This window comes from Brachyhypopomus gauderio, chromosome 5 (genome assembly GCF_052324685.1).
Source record: "Brachyhypopomus gauderio isolate BG-103 chromosome 5, BGAUD_0.2, whole genome shotgun sequence".
NCBI classification, from domain to species: domain Eukaryota; kingdom Metazoa; phylum Chordata; class Actinopteri; order Gymnotiformes; family Hypopomidae; genus Brachyhypopomus; species Brachyhypopomus gauderio.
This window is the reverse complement of record NC_135215.1, coordinates 8995463-9016311: the sequence shown is the minus strand read 5'-3', so window position 1 is coordinate 9016311 and position 20849 is coordinate 8995463. Positions and strand designations below refer to the sequence as shown.

The 20849-nt window shown below is 45.9% G+C and overlaps 1 protein-coding gene across 5 annotated transcripts; it reads right to left on the bottom strand.

Moving 5' to 3' along the window:
• Positions 1–4165: 4165 nt before the first annotated feature.
• Positions 4166–20748, bottom strand: bcat1 (branched chain amino-acid transaminase 1, cytosolic). Of its 5 annotated transcripts, none has more exons than XM_077005398.1 (12): positions 20579–20748; positions 20228–20322; positions 19416–19472; positions 16749–16949; positions 16423–16533; positions 16091–16210; positions 14393–14553; positions 9687–9829; positions 8804–8889; positions 8379–8519; positions 8224–8298; positions 4166–5368 (listed from the first exon to the last, which is right to left on the bottom strand). In XM_077005398.1, the coding sequence occupies exons 2-12, from the start codon at positions 20276–20278 to the stop codon at positions 5330–5332; spliced, it is 1185 nt and encodes a 394-aa protein (XP_076861513.1). In that variant the 5' UTR covers positions 20279–20322; positions 20579–20748; the 3' UTR covers positions 4166–5329. The 5 variants fall into 5 exon arrangements, with proteins under 5 accessions (XP_076861513.1, XP_076861514.1, XP_076861515.1 ...); XM_077005399.1 differs by having other exon boundaries at positions 20228–20319; XM_077005400.1 differs by lacking the exon at positions 20579–20748 and adding an exon at positions 20470–20570.
• Between the last annotated feature and the right edge of the window lie 101 nt (positions 20749–20849).

Sequence of the window (20849 nt, the reverse complement as noted above, 5' to 3'; positions counted from 1 at the left end):
TCTCTCTCTCTTTCCTTCTCTCTGTCTCCTTCTCTACCTCTCTCCCCTCATTTTCTATTTCCTTTCTATTTCATTCTCTCCCTCTCTCTCTCTCCCTCTCTCTCTTTCTCCCTCCCTCTCTCTCTCTCTCTCTCTCAGTATTCACACAGGCCGGTCTGGGTTAGCAGCTCTCCTCACAGTCCCCCCGATGGCCACTGTGCCTGGGTGGCTGGTGAAGAGCCCCACACACCCCACACAGGCTCGGAGCGCCACAGGGTCAGCTGTCATCTGGGAGCTATTGCCCACTGGCACTTGGCTGAGGGTCGTGGACAAACCTCCCCGTTACCTTGAGCAGCAGATCAAACATGGCCCCCCTCATGAACATCACACACTGGTACACATGGTACACATGAATCCACAAAATGGGAACATAGATGAACACACACTCTGGCGTCTAGAAACTGGACACACTCTGGTGTCTAAGAGGACTTTCAGCAGCTCTTTCTGATCCATTTCCTGCCCAGGCTGAGCCTATCCACTGCCATCTTTTCCGTTTCTTTCTGCATGAGCTTAAAAATAAATTAAAAAAAAATAATAAAATAACAGAGACAAAATAAGCAAGTTCTGTCTGCTGCCAAAATTCTCTGGAAATGAAGTGAAGTCTGATTTTCATCCCTGAATCACAGGCCTGACTACGGAAGCATGGCAGCTTTAAAAAACAAGAAAAAACAAGGAGAAAAGAAAGCGGGCTGAGTCTGGTAACCGAGGCGAGGATCAGAAGTCTCTCCGCCACAACTGACACCCAGCGTCCGCCCGGCCGGGTGAACAAAACCTCCGCGACAGCTCTGTCTGTCACGGCGCTGCGGAAAGCTCCTCTTAATCACACCCCGTTATTTCAACACTGTCACAGAGGGAGGAGGCAGGAGATGATGATAGTGGTGATGATGATGATGATGATGATTTGCGATTAAACGATTTCGCCACTGTATTAGGGGATTAAGACGTCCGTGGAAATAGATTAGTTCTACATCCATTTTCACTCTGACTGGCAGGGATCCAAAATGCTCAGAGATGAAGAAAGAGACGGAAAAAGAGGGAGAGAGGAAGAGGTGGGGGGTGGGGGGGAGTGTGTTGTGACAGATGGAACAGAGAGACTTGCTGAATAGCAGTAAGAACACTACTGCCACCTGGTGGTGGTAGAGTATAGCTCATGTTGTCTCTGTTAGAATTTCTTTAGAACCTCTTGACAAACTCATTATCCCGTACTGGACACGGCTACTGTGGACTTATGCCCAGGACTCATTGTCCATGTTGATACATCTGAAACATCTGGACGTGACCTAAAGAAAATGCTAATCTTCAAAAACACCAAAGTGTGAAAAGAGGATCATCCAGGTGATCACATTTAAGTGATCATATCTTCAGTGATCTTATTTAAATGATCACATCTTCAGTGATCTCATTTAAGTGATCACATCTTCCGTGATCTCATTTTAGTGAACACATCTTCAGTGATCTCATTTAAGTGATCACATCTTCAGTGATCTCATTTAAGTGATCACATCTTCAGTGATCTTATTTAAATGATCATATCTCCAGTGATCTTATTTTAGTGATAACATCTTCAGTGATCTCATTTAAGTGATCACATCTTCAGTGATCTCATTTAAGTGATCATATCTTCAGTGATCTTATTTAAATGATCATATCTCCAGTGATCTCATTTTAGTGAACACATCTTCGGTGATCTCATTTAAATGATCATATCTTCCGTGATCTCGTTTTAGTGATCACATCTTCAGGGATCTCATTTAAGTGATCACATCATCATTTAAGTGATCATATCAATGTGTGTCCTTGGAGGGGAAAGTCCAGGAGCACAGAGGAACACAGCCTCTGAACTCAGATCAGCTCTGTGCTGTGGTGGATGACCAACAGGAACATGGTCTCCCCACAGATGGGGAGGAAGCCACGAAACAGGAAGCAGACGACAACATGGGGAGCGGGGGGGGGGGGGGGGGGTATTTGGGGGTTGGGAGTGGGTCTGTAAGTTTGTTAATTAGAATTTCAAGTCAGACAAAATCAAGATGACAGCGATGTGCTTGTCAGATCAGATCATGGCTCGGCGGAGCGGCAAAGTAATCCAGCCCAGAGCGGCACACAGCTCAAACAACAGCTCTCTGTGTGTGTGTGTGTGTGTGTGTGTGTGTGTGTGTGTGTGTGTGTGTGTGTGTGTGTGTGTGTGTGTGAGAGAGAGAGTTTGTGTCTGTGTGTGTGTGAGTGACTGCAGCTTTCAAGCTCTTCATCTCCTCTGAACCTCATGGCCAGCCTCTCTGCCACTGTCCACCCAACGATGTCACTGGACAGAAAGGAACTGGAAAGGTTCTGGAGGCCGGCAGAGAAGTGAGTGTGTGGAGGCGGGGCAGGGGGCGGGGAAACAAGCAAGGGGCTGGAAAATAAGGCAGGGGGCGGGGGGAGACTAGGCAAGGAGCAGGGAGGCAGGGAAACAGGGCAGGAGGCAAGGAGGCAGGGCAGGGGGCGGGGCAGGGTTGGAGGGTGAGGGTGTCTGGGTTGATCTGGGGTGACGGTGCTACGATGGCCGCGAGCTGCCCAAGCATCTTTAGATGAGGCAGTGGAAGATGTGACCATTAACAGACTGGAGAGGGAGGAGAGAGGGCAGGGGTGATGACAGTGTGTCTAAGAGAGAGGGAGAGAGAGAGGGGAGGGGAGATGGAGATGGGGAGAGGATAGTAAGGGCAGGGATGACAACAGTGTGTGTCTCTGAGGCCTTGGGTTGCTTGGGCTTACAGCAAAGCAGGGGGTGGGAGAGAGAGAAAGAGGGAGAGGGGGAGAGCAGGAGAGAGAACGAGAGAGTGAGGGAGGGAAAGACAGGATGTCTGGGCAGCAGACCAGGTCAGACAGTGGGTTGCTGTAGCCAGACGGCTCAGGCTTCAGACGGGGAGAGCCAGCCAGTGTCCTACCCAAGAGCCTCGTGTTTAGGAGCTGAGCCAATCAGAGCAGAAAATGGCTAAACTGTCAGAGATATTTTACCCAAAGTTTTAAAACTAGAACAGAGGTCATTTCTGCGGCAGGTCACAAAAAAGAAAGAAAAAATTCTACACAAGTGAGTGCAGAGTGTTTAGAGAGGAGAGGGTCAGACTCCTTAAGGGGGTTGAAATGAGCACAGAGAGGACGTGGAGACTCTGAGCTCACCCCCACCCCCCACCCTGCCCGTGCTGGGGAGGGGAAGATATGCAGGAACGTTCAGATCGCCAGCGTTCAGATCGCCAGCGTTCAGTCCCCCAGTGCAACGCTGCCAACCAGTTCACAGGTTTCATCTGATCCATTACGCTCCCGGGCTTGGACCGCATTCAGGAGCCGCTGGTGCCTTCACACTTACAGAGAGATAGAGAGAGAGATAGTGAGAGAGAGAGATAGAGAGAGAGAGAGAGAGAGCGTGTTCTGGAGAGATGCTGGCATCACCTGTGATGAGCACTGCCACTTTTGTCTCCTGGTTGCACCTGATCTGAATTCCAACACTTGCATTCGCACCCACCCCAATCCCATTTTTATTTCAGGTTTACTCCTCAGTTGCTTTGTTTTTTTTCTCTTGCAATTTTAGCAACAGAGGATGGCGGCATTTACATTTCTGGCAAAAGGCCAATGAAACACATGCGTGCGTGAGTGTGTGTGTGTGTGTTTGCATATATGAGAGACGTGAAGGAATTAATGCTGTTTAATGTAAGTAGGGCATGTTAAGATGATGAATAAGTTTGGGACAGAGGAAGAGTTGGAGCTTCTGCACCAATGGCCTTAACCCCCCCGAACTCACACTACCAAATACATACCCATACATCATCACAATAGCCCCAGTTCCCCCTCCCCCATGTGCATACTCACACACACACACACACACACACACATGCAAACACACACACGCAAACACACACACACACACAAGTGCACACACACACACACACACACGCACACTCACGCAAACACACACACACAAGTGCACACACACACACACACACACACACACACACACACACACACACACACACACACACACACACACACACACACACACCACATTGGGAGAAGAGGCCTTCTGAATACTTTCAGTTAAAACTTTGCAAGTTTTAGTATATGTAATTCTGTTATAAATGAAAAACAGACAAACCTCTCTAGTTTATTTATTTAATGAGCTGAAGACAGCAGGAAATGTCTTATTTTGTATCAGTACAGTACAGTACAGAATCAGTACAGCATCAGTACTATATAAACATGTATGAATCTACTCTATAAAACAGTTACCATTAAACAAATTGTGCTTTGTCTTCTAATTACTAAAATGTTTTTCAAGGCAACATGGGTCTACAGTGGTCTAAAGGATAAAGCATTTATATCTGAGCTGTTGTCTTGGTGAATACATCACGAGGATGGATGTTTAAATGTACCCTATGCATAGATAGATACCGGGGACACTGTCTTCCACCTGAGCAGCTGCTGAAGAGAGCATGTGTGAAGCTTTCAGTATTTAATTATCAATGGCAAGTGCTTACGCATAATAATCATCCAGCCTTCAAAGGCTGTAGTGTCTTTAGAAGTGCACACTGAGGGCACATGCATTGTGGATGCTCCCTACGCCCTATGGAGTGTGCACCTGTGCCCTACAGTCTTAATGCACCCAAACTACCCTCCTAAGTGCTTTTAACTCGTAGTTCAATACAATATTTTGTTCACATAGTGAAAGGTCCCTCTCACCAGTTCATCCTCTTGTTACATCTGACCATCTATAATCATGAATAAAATGAGCTAAAACATTTTGCTAAGTAATTTATCACTTATAACAATCACTGCATATAATACCACAATGTGTTTGTGCATTTGATTTAACAGTATCGGATTCTGTGCTAAAATATCCTGTGCCATGTTACACTGTATAACTGCGTTTGGCGATGTGACGCTAGCCCTCCAGAGAGCTGCTGACAAGGGTCGTCTGTTTTTCTGTCTGTCTGAGTTTTGGCTGGAAACAGACAGACACAAGGCTTTGTCCTGTCTGCAAGCTGAGACACACGACCCCAGATATCAGCCATGGAGCTCCATACGCTTACAGAGGACACTGATGGAGGACATTATTGCAAGTACAAGAAAAAGAAAATTAATTTTCACTGTACGATACAATTATTGCACCCTCCTGAAAACTCACCTATACAGAAGTCTGTGTGTGTCTGTCTGTGTGTGTGTGTGTGTGTGTGTGTGTGTGTGTGTGTGTGTGTGTGTGTGTGTGTGTGTGTGTGTGTGTATTATTGTTCGCATTGTTCTGTTGAGTCCTCACAAGGCATGTCTACACAAGACAGGTCCAGTCACTCGGAATTCGCCCATACTGCAAAGGAAGACAAGCAAAGTTGAGAGGTCATGGGTGAGAGGTCACAGGTAAAAAAAAAATAGACAGAAAACTACATTCCACACCCACAGAAGCAGAAGGGAAATTAAATGGGGTTACCAAACCCCATGAACACATAAATCCAGCTGCTAGACCCCCCCATCCCTGACAGACATACAGACAAATCCAATTATTTGCGTCTCATGTTGCAAATTTGCTCTAATGGACAGAGTGGGAGAACAAATAAAGACTGTGTGGAGAAACAAAGGGATGTGGTTTCTAATTAACATGAAAGCCGAACGGGAGGACATGTTGGTAAACCCGCCTTTCATCGACGCCATGCCACCGCGCGTGTGCCATCGCCGCGTGTGCTATCGCCGCGTGTGCCATCGCTGCGTGTGCCATCGCCGCGTTCCACTGGGGCGTGTTCTCCCTCCGCAACGACCAGCGAAATGTCAACAAACTCACCATCAGCCCTCCGCAACTCTTCCTGCTCTGCTGTGCGTAGGCGATTTTATTGTTCATTAATCTTTTTTCCCACATCACACAACACCCGTGTGGCTTTATTTGACACGCCTCGGCTCAAGATCATGTGTGGGGACAATAATGAGAGTAATCAGGAGGTGTAAGGAGCGTGCTCAGAGAGCCGGAGCGTGGCCCGACGTGAGCGGCTCACGGATTACCATTACTCAGTCAGCCCCGACCCTCGCCACGCCCCTCGCCACGCCCCTCACATCCATGCATGCCGGAGATTAACATGATCACAATCATATGATCACAATCATATAGGGTGCTGCATGCTTCTATGCACCGGTTCAAAATGTCCTCAGAAGGAAAATAATGTTCTTGTTTACAGTTATGCATGAAATAAAAACACTCTGTCATCACCTCATCAACTGAAAAAATAACTTTTTGGGGAACAAACTGTCTTCCATTCCAGCCTTAAGCCAGTTGCATTTTTAAAAAGTTCTACAGTACATTCAACAATTAATGAGGAGGCATATGGCCAGCCGTGCAGACACCTGACTCGTGGGACAGCCCTCCAAGTCCTCCGTCCAATAAGAACAGGTCCACAGGTGGCACATGGCACAACTGGGACTAATATGATTCTCAGCTGTAGGGCACTGTCAATATGAAATTTATTAAAAAAGTATCTGGCATACTTGAATCTCTGGGAAGGGGCCCAATTATCACAGCTTTGAATTTTGACAAATTAATGAAACAGACGTGCGAATAAAATGGCCTCACGGTTAAAGGCTTCCACCTGTTCCCTGAAAGCGCTTCCAGCAGATCTTTCTCAAATATGTTTTTGACAGCATGCTACGTGACTGACAGCGTGCTTCTTTACAAACAGGTGCTTTTGAGGATTTGCTTAAATGCATGGCTCTCCCACCTCTCCTCGGGGAAGGAAGTGGAGTCATTTCTGGATGGATCCTGGTTCTTGTTTCAGAGCAAGAAGTTAGAAAAAGTATTGGCAGTTCAATTATGTAAATAGATTAAAGATGGACCATGTTTTGACAAAACATGTAAAATGTTACAGTGATGGTGAAGTACTCTTCTCTGTGCAGTATTTTGTGTACATATATTTAAGTCATTTGGTGGAGCTGTACGGCGCCGTTCAGCACTGAAGCTGGGGTTCAGACTGATGGTGCTTCTGAAGAAGCCTGCCCTCTACGGCTCCATCCGCATCACTATGGCTCCACCCGCGTCACTACGGCTCCACCCGCGTTGCTACGGCTCCACCCGCGTCGCTACAGCTCCACCCGCGTCACTACGGCTCCACCTGCATCGCTACGGCTCCACCCGCATCGCTACAGCTCCACCCGCGTCACTACGGCTCCACCCGCGTCGCTATGGCTCCACCCGCGTCACTACGGCTCCACCCGCGTCACTACGGCTCCACCCGCGTCGCTACGGATCCACCCGCGTCACTACGGCTCCACCCGCGTCACTACGGCTCCACCCGCGTCACTACGGCTCCACCCGTGTCACACATCCATTCACAGGGTTCCATTCTGACACGTCACACCTGTCCGTGTTCTCAGTCGGAACCAGAGCTCTGGAGAGTCCATCACATGCATATTCAAACAGCTCTTGAAAGCTTCTAATGTGTCAGATGCATGTGGATCTCTTTATGCAGCTAAACGTTGAGCCTATGAATCAGTCTGGTCCATCTGATATGTGTTTGCACGGGTTTTCAGCTCCTGAGCTTCAAAGTAAAAGATCAGTTCCAGAAAGACAATGCTGAAGGCCTGAGAACTGTAGACCTGCTGGGCAGGTCTCAGATGCAGTCTGAGAACTGTAGACCTGTGTCTATGTGAGTGAGCGTGTTTCAGAGCATGTGCACATGTGTGTGAGAGCGTGTGTGTGTGAGTGTGTGTGAGTGTGAGTGTGTGTGAGTGTGAGTGTGTGTGAGTGTGTGTGAGTGTGTGTCTGTGAGCATGTGTGTGTGAGTGTGTGTGTGTGTGTGTGTGTGTGTGTGTGTGTGTGTGTGTGTGAGAGCGCGTGTGTGTGTGTGTGAGAGCGCGCGTGTGTGTGTGTGTGAGAGCTTGTGTGTGTGTGAGAGCGTGTGTGTGTGAGTGTGTGTGTGTGTGTGTGTGTGAGAGCGTGTGTGTATGTGTGTGTGTGTGAGAGAGCACATGTGTGTGTGTGTGAGAGCGTGTGTGTGTGTGAGTGTGAGCGTGTGTGTGTGTGTGTGAGCGTGTGTGAGTGTGAGTGTGTGTGAGAGCGTGTGTGTGTGTGAGTGTGTGTGAGTGTGTGTGTGAGCGTGTGTGTGTGTGTGAGCGTGTGTGAGTGTGAGTGTGTGTGAGAGCGTGTGTGTGAGTGTGTGTGTGTGAGTGTGTGTGTCACCCTACCTGGATGTCGGTGAGCTCCCTGAGCAGTCTTGTTGCCAGCGGGGGAAAATCAGCCTCACACGGAATCTGAAGATCCTGCGGTGAGACACAGACGTGCTGCAGACGTCACACGACACTTTTCACCCGCTCACCTCAGACAGCCTGACTCCGCTCACCTTTCCCTGGTACAGCACCCTGCTGATGGGGCAGACCACACACGCCGTCCCTGAGCCAAACATCTCCTTCACACGCTCCTCCTCCAGGGCCCGGCACAGGTCTGCCATGGTCAGGCTACGCTCAGCCACCTTAAACTCCCCCTGCCCAGAGGAGGACAGCAGGTAAAGCACATACACACCTCTCACGGACACTCACACACTCGATAAAAGAGCTTAAATGTTGCACTGTGGGTACGGTGTGTTAGTGATGTTAGGGATGCTGCATTAAGAAGTATGTGTATAAATAAAACATGACTTGGTGATGGGTGAATCCCCTCAGCGCCTTCGCAGGTCTGCATGAGCGCGGGACCATGGGTAATTAGGTCAGAGAGATCAGCCAATAGCATTTCATTCCTGCCAACGGTTACAGGAAGCTGCGGTCGTACCCAATCACGTGCGAGCTCCAGTATGCTCAGACGAGTGACACCTGGCAGAATGATCCCATCCAGAGGAGGTGTTGCAAGCTCTTCCTCTAATCAAACAAACAAACAAATAAACAAATAATTCAATGTCACACTTGCAAACTGTGCTGTAATGATCTAGTGGGGTGCTATTTTAAAACCATAAGCTCCCTGATTGACAGGCCCGAACTGAGGCAGTCAAGCGCCTGTGATCCGCTGCTTGTGCCATGTTGAATCGTGAGGCCTCCAACAGGCCTTCTGTCTTCCTCTCTAAGCCCTGTGCTTGTTTAAGAGGACCAGAGGACCTCCTGATTCACTTGATCTCATTTCTCTATTTACGTAGGGCGCCATGCCTTTGTTGACCACTAGAGGTCACTGATACACAGCCAAACAAAACATCCTTAGTTTAACGCTTGATGACAGGTCCTTATCTGAGGGTAGATTTAAATTTACATTTTTTCGCACTGTAAGAATTTCCTGCAAGTAGAATCTCACTCCTTTGGTAAAACCTTCCTCATGTCCATCCACTTCCTCCACTCATCTAGTCACGAGACAGACTTCTTGTTTCATAGAATTGATTAGAAATATATAATTCCCAGTAGACATGCACTTCTTACGCTATAACACATATTCAGCCACCTCCAATAAAGTGTACTTGCTTCTTGATACGACCGACTCCGTGTCTTTCCTATTCAGAACTAGCGCCCCCTGGGGCCCCAAAGGAAGAACAACCGGAGAACGTGAGAGTTGACGGGGAAGGGCTGCACAACGAGTACACTCACCTTTAATCAACATTCTTCATACAGCCATACAAATCAGCCCAGTAACAAATAGTAATATGCAGTTGAAAGTCAAGGGCAAACAATACCTCCTTCCTCGTTGATCCAGTGGAGGAAGACGTTCATGGTGCCAACCTCGGTGATCTGCTGGTCATCTCCATACAACCAGAGCACCTGCTGGCAGCCGCGGTCTGCAGCCTCGTACTGGGCGTAGATAGACGGCCCGTAGTTCCTGCAGATGAAGAAGCCGTAAGTTTGTGGCCACTGTGTTGCGGTGTTTGCAGCTCCCCAGAGGGAGTGTGACTCTTTGGCCGGCCTTGACTGTAGAGGTTCTCCATGGTGACTGTAGAGGTTCTCCATGGTGACTGTAGAGGTTCTCCATGGTGACTGTAGAGGTTCTCCATGGTTTCAAATGTTCATGAGTGTTTATCCATTTGGAGGACAGCATGAGAAGATGCATCACAGCTTCTGAGGTACAAAGTGACCACTGAGGTACACACACCCCCTACCAAAAACACACACACACACCCCCTACCAAAAACACACACACACCCCCTACCAAAAACACACCACACACCACCAAAAACACACACACACCCCCTACCAAAAACACACACACACACACCCTACCAAAAACACACACACCACCAAAAACACACACACACACACCCTACCAAAAACACACACACACACCCCCTACCAAAAACACACACACCACCAAAAACACACACACACACACCCCCTACCAAAAACACACACACACACCCCCTACCAAAAACACACACACACCCCCTACCAAAAACACACCACACACCACCAAAAACACACACACACCCCCTACCAAAAACACACACACACACACCCTACCAAAAACACACACACCACCAAAAACACACACACACACACACCCTACCAAAAACACACACACACCACCAAAAACACACACACACACCCCCTACCAAAAACACACACACACCCCCTACCAAAAACACACACACACCACCAAAAACACACACACACCCCCTACCAAAAACACACACACACCCCCTACCAAAAACACACCACACACCACCAAAAACACACACACACACCCTACCAAAAACACACACACACACCCTACCAAAAACACACACACCACCAAAAACACACACACACACACACCACCAAAAACACACACACACCACCAAAAACACACACACACCCCCTACCAAAAACACAGACACACCACCAAAAACACACACACACCACCAAAAACACACACACACCACCAAAAACACACACACCACCAAAAACACACACACACACACCCCCTACCAAAAACACACACACACACCCCCTACCAAAAACACACACACACCCCCTACCAAAAACACACCACACACCACCAAAAACACACACACACCCCCTACCAAAAACACACACACACACACCCTACCAAAAACACACACACCACCAAAAACACACACACACACACACCCTACCAAAAACACACACACACCACCAAAAACACACACACACACCCCCTACCAAAAACACACACACACCCCCTACCAAAAACACACACACACCACCAAAAACACACACACACCCCCTACCAAAAACACACACACACCCCCTACCAAAAACACACCACACACCACCAAAAACACACACACACACCCTACCAAAAACACACACACACACCCTACCAAAAACACACACACCACCAAAAACACACACACACACACCACCAAAAACACACACACACCACCAAAAACACACACACACCCCCTACCAAAAACACACACACCACCAAAAACACAGACACACCACCAAAAACACACACACACCACCAAAAACACACACACACCACCAAAAACACACACACACCCCCTACCAAAAACACACACACCACCAAAAACACAGACACACCACCAAAAACACACACACACCACCAAAAACACACACACACCACCAAAAACACACACACCCCCTACCAAAAACACACACACCATCAAAAACACACACACACCCCCTACCAAAAACACACACACCATCAAAAACACACACACACCCCCTACCAAAAACACACACACACCCCCTACCAAAAACACACACACACCACCAAAAACACACACACACCCCCTACCAAAAACACACACACCACCAAAAACACACACACACCACCAAAAACACACACACACCCCCTACCAAAAACACACACACCACCAAAAACACACACACACCCCCTACCAAAAACACACACACACCCCCTACCAAAAACACACACACACACCCCCTACCAAAAACACACACACACCACCAAAAACACACACACACCCCCTACCAAAAACACACACACACACCCCCTACCAAAAACACACACACCACCAAAAACACACACACACACCCCCTACCAAAAACACACACACACACACCCTACCAAAAACACACACAGCACCAAAAACACACACACACACCCTACCAAAAACACACACACACCCCCTACCAAAAACACACACACACCACCAAAAACACACACACACCCCCTACCAAAAACACACACACCACCAAAAACACACACACACCACCAACAACACTCAAAGGTAGTTTAGTCATTTAAACTCAGGAGTAAATCAACCATTGAGTCACACCAGCAGAGAAACTGTCTGTAATCAAAAGTTTTAACGTGGGAGCTGAAACCCTGGATTAAACCGACAACAGAGGGACTCCAACAGAAGAAAGTGCTTATCCTCTATACATAATACAATCATGTTTTGCACTTCTAGACTACCCCTTGCTGGGGGAAGAAGATGGCTATCCACCTCACAACAGAACGAGACCATCATCAATATGGTCAGAGCAAACAATAGCATACGTTTCTAACAACTACAACAGCACATCATTACTGACATCACCACCCAACATCCATTCAGTGAGACTCTCCGTACCGGACCAGTGACAGTGTGAAACAAATTTCATACTGTCCTCCAATGCTGTAATGAACATCATAGGACGCTGTGCCATTGTCAGAGTCCCTGGCAGTATGGCAGCAACATCACAATGTGTGCAGCCATTTTACAGAACAGTGGTGTTCACCATGATGCCTCTCTTGGTCCCTACAACACTGTCCACATCACCACCTTCCTCAACACAGAGCACACCATACTCATTCTCCATCACTAGGGGGATGGACCAGAACAGTCTGGGTTTGTTGCCTGGGACAACACAAGTTTCCACCGGGCTGCTCAAGTACCAAACTGGTTCACTGAACACACGTGATTTGTTGTGATCCATCCCTCCAGAGATCACTTCCCACTGCCTGGCCAGAGAGGACATCGGCTGTGATGCTGACGAGCTCTTGTAGCCAGACCCAAATAAACCCATATTTTATATGGCAAAGATTACAAGCCTTTCTGGTGGCTTTTGTTATGTGTTACAGTATATACAGCATGTGTTACAGTATATACAGCATGTGTTTCTGTACTGTTCATACAAAAAAGAAAATAAACATTCCCCTTGTAACTGTGTTTTACTTTATGGAGTATATGTCCTGAATGTATAAGTGACCTGTATGTTTGTGAATATAAATGTATATGTGAGTACTATGATAGACCTTCACAGCAGTTGAAGTACATGTTGAACACTCAAACACATGGTAGTAGTGTTTCCCATTTGTCACATCAGTGTGTAGTTGTCATATGGGAAAGGCTGTTCATCTGATATTTGGTTGTAGAGTTTGAATGTAAAAATAATATTTTGTATTTTTTGGATGAAGCATTTGCTTTTTCCAAAAGTGTGAGATGTTTTGTGTGTTGCGTGTATGGCTTTGGCTGCTGTGTGTTAAGTTTTAACAAAAGGAGACACAGTTTCAGTAACCTGGTCTTAGCGACTCCAGAAAACCGTAGCATGTCTAATCACACAGCTGTGACCGTCCCAGTGGCGCCACCATCAGGATCTATTGTGGAGTACACGATCACCCTCCATCCCTATTAGCATCCAGGAAGTCTGGTAAGCACGCTGTTAGGAACATGTCTGGACTCCTGAGCCTTTCACAATGCATAAAACATAGCTCCCTTTCCTGTCTAGTGTAGTAACTCGTACATAACAGATGAATTTGTCCTTGAGACTGTATTTGTCAGTCATAAACAGAAACTGTACACTCATTAACCTATAAGCCTTTTGAATGTTTTGTGCACTGAAGGTGTTCGGACAAGTTAGTGTAATGCTTGATGTCTTTTTGTCTTAAAAAGAAGCACTACAGCGCCTGACTACAGTAATGATGCTACAATAATTACTGTCAATGTTACACCTAACGCCAGCATGCTCATGTAAATCATGTTGACATTTTACCATTTAATATTTTGCTTCATTCCTTAGCCAAGAAAGAGATTATAGATGGCTTACAGATTAAGCACTCTGTCAGTAAATTGTATACACTCATTTACTGGTCTCATCCCTACAGACAAATTTAGGTTTCAACATCGCAGGGAAGAATGACATCATGTTTGGCAGCTTGGTAACAACTTGCTGAAGCAGAACTGTCAGGAGGTAAATCCACCTTACAAGTTCAATCGTGTTCAGTCATGATGCAGACACACGCAGGGGTCAGGGGTCACAGCATGAGACTGCATTTACCCAGAAAGGGGCCTGGTCTTAAGTCTCCTACTGGAGATCTCCCCTACACCACTACTGTTCCATGCACGACCCCCACCACACACACACACACACACACACACACACACACACACATTACCATACATGCACTAATTCACTTCCAGGTGCCATAAGTGAAGCCACGCCCCTCTTCTCTTACCCCCCTATTTTGCAGTCTCCTGTCCCTCCTCTCCAGGCCCTGATGTATTTGGTGTCGGCCCACAGAGACACGGGCTTGGCCCCAGTGCTGAAGTACGCGCCAACAGGACTCAAGATCACAAACAGCAATGCAGAAGAAGGCTTCTTCACACCGAGAGACACCTGCAAACACACACACCGATTATGAACCCTGCGGAATTATCTGGTTTTCTTCCTTAAAGGATCCTAAAATTTAATCTGATCTTCAACTAAGCTACAATAATTATTAAAGTTTTTTTTTTTTATCATTAAATCAGTGTAACCTCCTTTACTGGCAGTCAGTTCAACCAAATGATTTTCGTAGTTATTAATCTGCCCTGTGGAAAATTCAGAAGTCATACTGGAAGGTCTCTGTGTGTTAAACATCAATGTTTCTGTTCATGTGTTTTTCCAAAACAACAGGCTTCAACTGGCTGCTTCACACCACCGCCTCTCAGAAGCCCCAAGGGCAGAATGTCTGCTGGCCCTGTGCATTACTGTCACCCTAGGGTTGGGGTTAAGGTTAGGGTTAGAACTCTCAGAAGGCCAGAGGGTCAGTAGTCTAGTCTGCGAAGCGTCGTCCCCCCCCCCCACCATAATTCCAGCATTCACCCGGAACATTCCGATAACACTCCCACATTCCGAACCCGGAAAGCACAATAATGTTATGGGCATGTTTGAGAGTACGGACCATCTCCCATAATCCTACTGGAAATCCTGAATAAAATTTTATCCAGTTTAATAATCTTTGCTGAACTCTCTATTGACTGTGACACATCACACTACAACACTACTGCAACCATAGTAACTAAAATTGCTTGTATTTTGTTTACATGTACAGTGTTGGGCAGACACAGTGTATCCAGAGCGATGTGCGTGTTTCTCTGCTGGACGGTACCTAAACACCTGACTCCACACCTGCTCAGTTCCCCAGGGTCACCTTATTTTACCATGAATGTCTGGGCCTTAACTGAATGAGCTTAACTGTTAAAACCATTTGTTGTGTGTGTTGCTTATTAACTATCATTGTGGTTCTCATAAAATGTATTTAATATATGTGGTACTGCAATGCATGACACATATAACACAACATAATATAATATAATATAATATAATAAATGTGCATATCCACATATATATAATAACAACTGGAACTGATCTGAAAACATACAAACTCTTAGTGGCTTAGTCAGAATAAAGCCATACAGGTACATATTTGTTTTCACAACAAAATAAAATACACACCCATATGTCAGTTACCTTCATTCACAGATCAGCGTGATCAGGACATTAGTGAGGGTTAAGATGTAATGTCCTGGGTGATGCACTGGGCATGCACGTGTTTTCTGATCCTCTACCATCATTCTTACTACACTTCTCACAGATCTTATTTATATTTAGTGCAAATTTATTATACTTATTTATTTGTGTGTTGATTGTAAAACATCTTTGGGTACTGAGAAAGGTGATATATGAGTGTAACCTCATATCATATCATATATCATATCATACACCATTATATGTTATTATGTCAACACGCTTGAATGATCTATAGACATGTAGACAAGTGTGGAGTCCAAATACGGTTCCAGAAATAATTCTGACCCCTGAGATTCCGGAGCGAGGGCAGTTTGTGTGGAGCAGGTATAACCCAGAGTCTGTCAGAAGGGGCCACGCTCACCTCAGTACCCATGAAGGTAGGGCGGATATAGAGACTCCCAGAGGTGGAGCGAGGAACCCACTCCTGATCCACCTCCACCAGCTTCCGGATACATTCCAGTAACTCTGCACCATCAAAACTCTGCATAACAGACCATCAAGGACAAGAGGAACGTATTCTTTCATATTTCATGTCTACACATCACAGTACTCCATGCAAATGCTTTACTTTATTGCGGGTAGCAAAGGGTAGCAAAGTGTCATACAGGATTTTATAGTATCTTGCAGTGTCATGTAGTGTCATGTAGTGTCCTGCAGCGTATGCAGTAGGATGCGACTGAGAGTGTCACTCACGGGCAGGCAGAGTCTGTGTGCTGACTTCACCATGCGTCTCATGTTCAGGGTGGGTCTGAACAGACGCACTCTGTCGTCCTGGCCACGGTAGGCCTTCAGACCTTCAAACAGCTGACAGCCAGAAAGGTCACCGTCACGTACAAACACGTACGCCAGCAGGGGTCAAATTAAGGTCAAGGGTTACATAGTAAGTTTTTCACAAGTCCATCTGTTGCAAATAAATTGCTTTTCACAATATTTACACATATGAAGGTTGACAATCTAGTACATATTCTTTAATTCTAATGGTAAACGCAGGTGAACGGGTGTGGTGTAGCAGCACAGACCTGCACAGCGTAGTGCAGGGCGGAGCAAGCGGGGTGGAGGCTGAGGTTCCCAAAGGGCTGGATGCGTGGGCTCTCCCAGCCTCCACCACTGCTCCACCCAACCACCAACATGTGGTCAGTGAACACCGTCCCAAACTGCACGCCCTCCAACTCCGGGCAGGACTTCCGGCTGTCGCTCAGCTGGATCGCCAAGTCTGCGGCCTGTCGGCACGCGGGAGAAGAACACGCAAAATGACTCAGAACAGCAACAGTGCACAAGTACTCAAATATACTCATCAGTGCGAGAGTACTCAATCCACAGACAAGAACTACACTTTGGAGGATAAAGGTATTCAAAGAATTGTTAAAGCAAAATGGTTTTGTCATTTCATAATACATCAACAAATTCCATTCCTAAGAAAGTAGTACAGTACAGTAACTGAAGGACATTTAATTAGTCAACTTTCCACCACTGAGTAACATAAAACGTTGTGAGACACTCGGTTAACCATGGTGGAAAAACACATTCTGGAGGATTGCAGGTTCACGCTCACCTCTCACTTCACATCATTCCTAGATTATACAGCCTACTGCAAATCTATAATCCCAGATTTGCAGTCACTAAGAGATTATACAGCCTATTGCAAATCTATAATCCCAGATCACTGAGGGCAGGTGAAGCAATGACATTTTTATAGCAATGCAACAAATTACAGTGGTTGTTTACACAGCTTATGGTTATTTGCCAGATCTGAAACTACATCTGTTGCATATGAAACAGATGAATATTTTCTGGTGTTATCCTGCACACACATTGTCGTCAAGGTTACATGCTTTCTGTCATCGCTCTAGGCTGTGTCCATATTCTCCCAGCACTCTAAGTACACAAAACTGATTTGCAGTGTATCACCTGAGGCTCGGCCTGTTCCACTAACATCACACACTCCCTCATGCTGACAGAACTGCGAATCACTCTGTCCAATCAGAATGATCTTAATTGTCTTTTGTCATTGTTTATCAGGAATGATTCAATATGGATAGAATGAGGAAATACAGAACATAATATCTACATCTAGGAGAAGTTTCCAGGTGAATGACTGCAATGTACTGTGTTAAGAATTAAGTGCACAAGGTTTCAAGAGAAACAGAACATTTGTATAGAGGGAAAACAATCAGCTGTAGGTGTTTATGTATGTTTTAAACACAAAGTAAACATTTGCAGCAGGCCGGACCAGTACATAGTACACGCTCTTTGGGGCCGTGAAGGTGATTCCACTGCTGACTGTATAGAGAACAGAACACCTACAGGAGGCCACAGGGGCACAACAGGCACGTCTGTCTGCCCAAATGAACACTCTGTAGTGTGTGTGAAGGTCTGGTATTATTTATTTACATAGAAGTTAGTCATTATCAATTGCTAAATCCCATTCTAAATATTTTCCCTTCTAGTTAATTTCACAACGTTTATCAGAAGAGAGTACGTAAAAGGCTGGGTTGATGACCTCGAACCCTGTAGCTGCTTGAACTTTGGCTCCCCCTACAGGTGACCTGAAGCACTGCCACAACTAGCACAGCCCTCTGCAGTAGGACTCCAGCACACAACAGGCATCAGAATGGCTGATGTTTAAAGAGCTTTGCTGTAGCTGCAATCTTTCTGCACGTTGTTCAGAAGCATGCGGTGAAGATGCTAGAGGTGCTCAGCGTTCCCCGAACACTAACACTGCTGGTGTTAGATTCACAGTGTTTCACATTTTTGACAGGACACTTACATATAAACATATTCCATTTTTACCTTGTAACTTTATCCATGTTTATAGAAGATTTTACATTTTCATATTTACATTTATATCTATATGTACAGTATACCTTGCAGAGCTGTATATCGAACTGTGTAGAAGCATTCACAGCCAAGAAAGAAAGAGAGGGAGTGTGTGTGTGTGTGTGTGAGAGAGAGAGAGAGAGAGAGAGGGAGAGAGAGGAAGAGGGAGAGGGGGAGAGAGAGGGAGAGAGGGAGAGAGGGGGAGAGAGAGGGAGAAAGAGGGAGAAAGATGGAGGAGAGGGGAGAGAGAGGAAGAGGGAGAGAGGGAGAGAGAGGGAGGAAGAGGGAGAGAGGTAGAGACGGAGAGAGAGGGGGAGAGATCAGAAGCTTGATTGACAAGGCTTATGGACATCTGAGAAACTGCTGTTCCTTTTCACACAGCAGGAGACATTCACCTGGTGAGAACCAGTCCTTCTGCTACTGGGTGGGGAGGCGTAGGGATTACATTTGATCTACAGAGGCCAAAACTCTAACCTAGAGCCCACAGTCTGGCAGCTTTAAGAACGCCTGTGAAGGGTGACGTGTGAGAGCTGTCATTGTGCCTGTCTGTGAGGGTGCGTTTAGTGCTGTGAGGAACTCATACCAGGGCCAAAACAAAGCCACACAGAGCCTCTATTGTGGGTTGACTGAAGACAATGATTGACATCAGTTTGGTGCAACAGTGAATCGGCAAAATGCTTCCGCCAGACTCCTCACTAAAGGCAAGTGCTGAATCACATGTAGTTGCATGACAACAGCTTCAGTAACCTGATGTGATGTTAACTAGAGCATAATGACTAATGGAATACCTTAATAGGATGTGCGGTTTAAACACAATGTTTGCACACCTGCCGAACATTATTGTAGTGTGTGTGAAACATCAATATTACCTTAAAACTTGGAACCCTCTTAGCCAAATCATTACTCGCAAGGTCTTTGATGTGGTCCTGAAAAGAAAGAAAGTAACTCATCTTCATAAAGAGTACAGATAAAAAAATACATAAATAAATACATATACAGTATATAAATGTATTATATATAAATATATAATTAAATAATACATAATAAATACCTATAAACTACAAACAACCATTATGTTTTTGGCTGAATATCAAAATATTATAATAATCACAAAAAACAAACAAACAAAAAACCCCTGAGACTTGGGTATTTTAATCAAATAAGTATGTAATATTTCATTTGGAAATATGGGCCTTTGCGACACATATTCTGTGAACAGCTCTATTTAACATTGATTCAGCTTACACAATTGCTGCTGATGACGTTAACATGTAGTGTAAGGTTAGACTAAGGTTACCACATACCACATAGTAAAGTGGCTTAAATGATGGCTTTTATATATTATATACATATAATACATATACATATATATATATAGGGTTTCCCCCTAACTTTAGCCTAACCATATATGTATAAGGTGAGGAGATATATATAGTGTATAGTGTATGTATAAGTAATGTATGCATGTAGTGCCCATTATGTATCAAATGAAAGGAATCACACACTCCAAAAGAATGTACAGCCTTTTGGCATTAAGGGTACGACAGCTTTGCCCTAATCTCCGACTGTAGCTAAGCACATGACCGCAGCCTCTCCTACTGAGACGGACAGTGCGTGGGTCAGCCCTCGTTAGGAGGCGTCCTGCCTTTGATGCTCTAATAAGAAGGAGAATCGCGGTTACCTGGCGGCTCGGCGCGCTCGCTGATGATGCGCCACCCGGGACGTTCGCCATGATGAAAATGGGACAGCGCGCAATGTGGGCACCAGCTAAAACTGCTTAGAGATTAAACATCAACCCAACATTCATCATTCAGAACCCAGCGCACATGCGTACGCACAGAAACACACACGCAGCGCGGATCACACTGCTCACTACTCCCGCGGGTTTGAACGCGTCAGTTATTTACACGTAGCCTTACATACCAGCACACTCAAACGGATCAGAAGGGTTCTTACAGTCCACGATATCCTACCTGCGATTAAAATCTTATGGACCACATATGCATAAACACATTTACACGAGCCAAAATACCTTTTAAGGCATATGTAGCGGAGTCACAGTCTTCGTCATTTGACGCGTGGCACGTCCAGAATAGTAACGGCGCTCCGCCTCGCCTGCACTAAACTGCTACCAGATGATGGTACATGACGCAATCCCGACGCAAGGCAGCAAACCGCATCATACTTTCACGATGTTCATAGGCAAGAGTTTGAACATAAACGTGTTTTCTGTCCTATATACCCCAGACTGGTGGACTCTTACACACGTTTGTACAGGGTGAATGGCCTTTGCAGCTCAACTT

Coding starts and splice junctions, on each gene's coding strand:
- bcat1 (XM_077005398.1), bottom strand. CDS start 20,278: ATGGCGAACGTCCCGGGTGGCGCATCATCAGCGAGCGCGCCGAGCCGC. Junction 14,554..16,090: donor CTACCTTCATGGGTACTGAG/GTGAGCGTGGCC, acceptor GTGTGTTTGCAG/GTGTCTCTCGGTGTGAAGAA. Junction 9,830..14,392: donor GGAGACTGCAAAATAGGGGG/GTAAGAGAAGAG, acceptor CTTCATCTGCAG/GAACTACGGGCCGTCTATCT.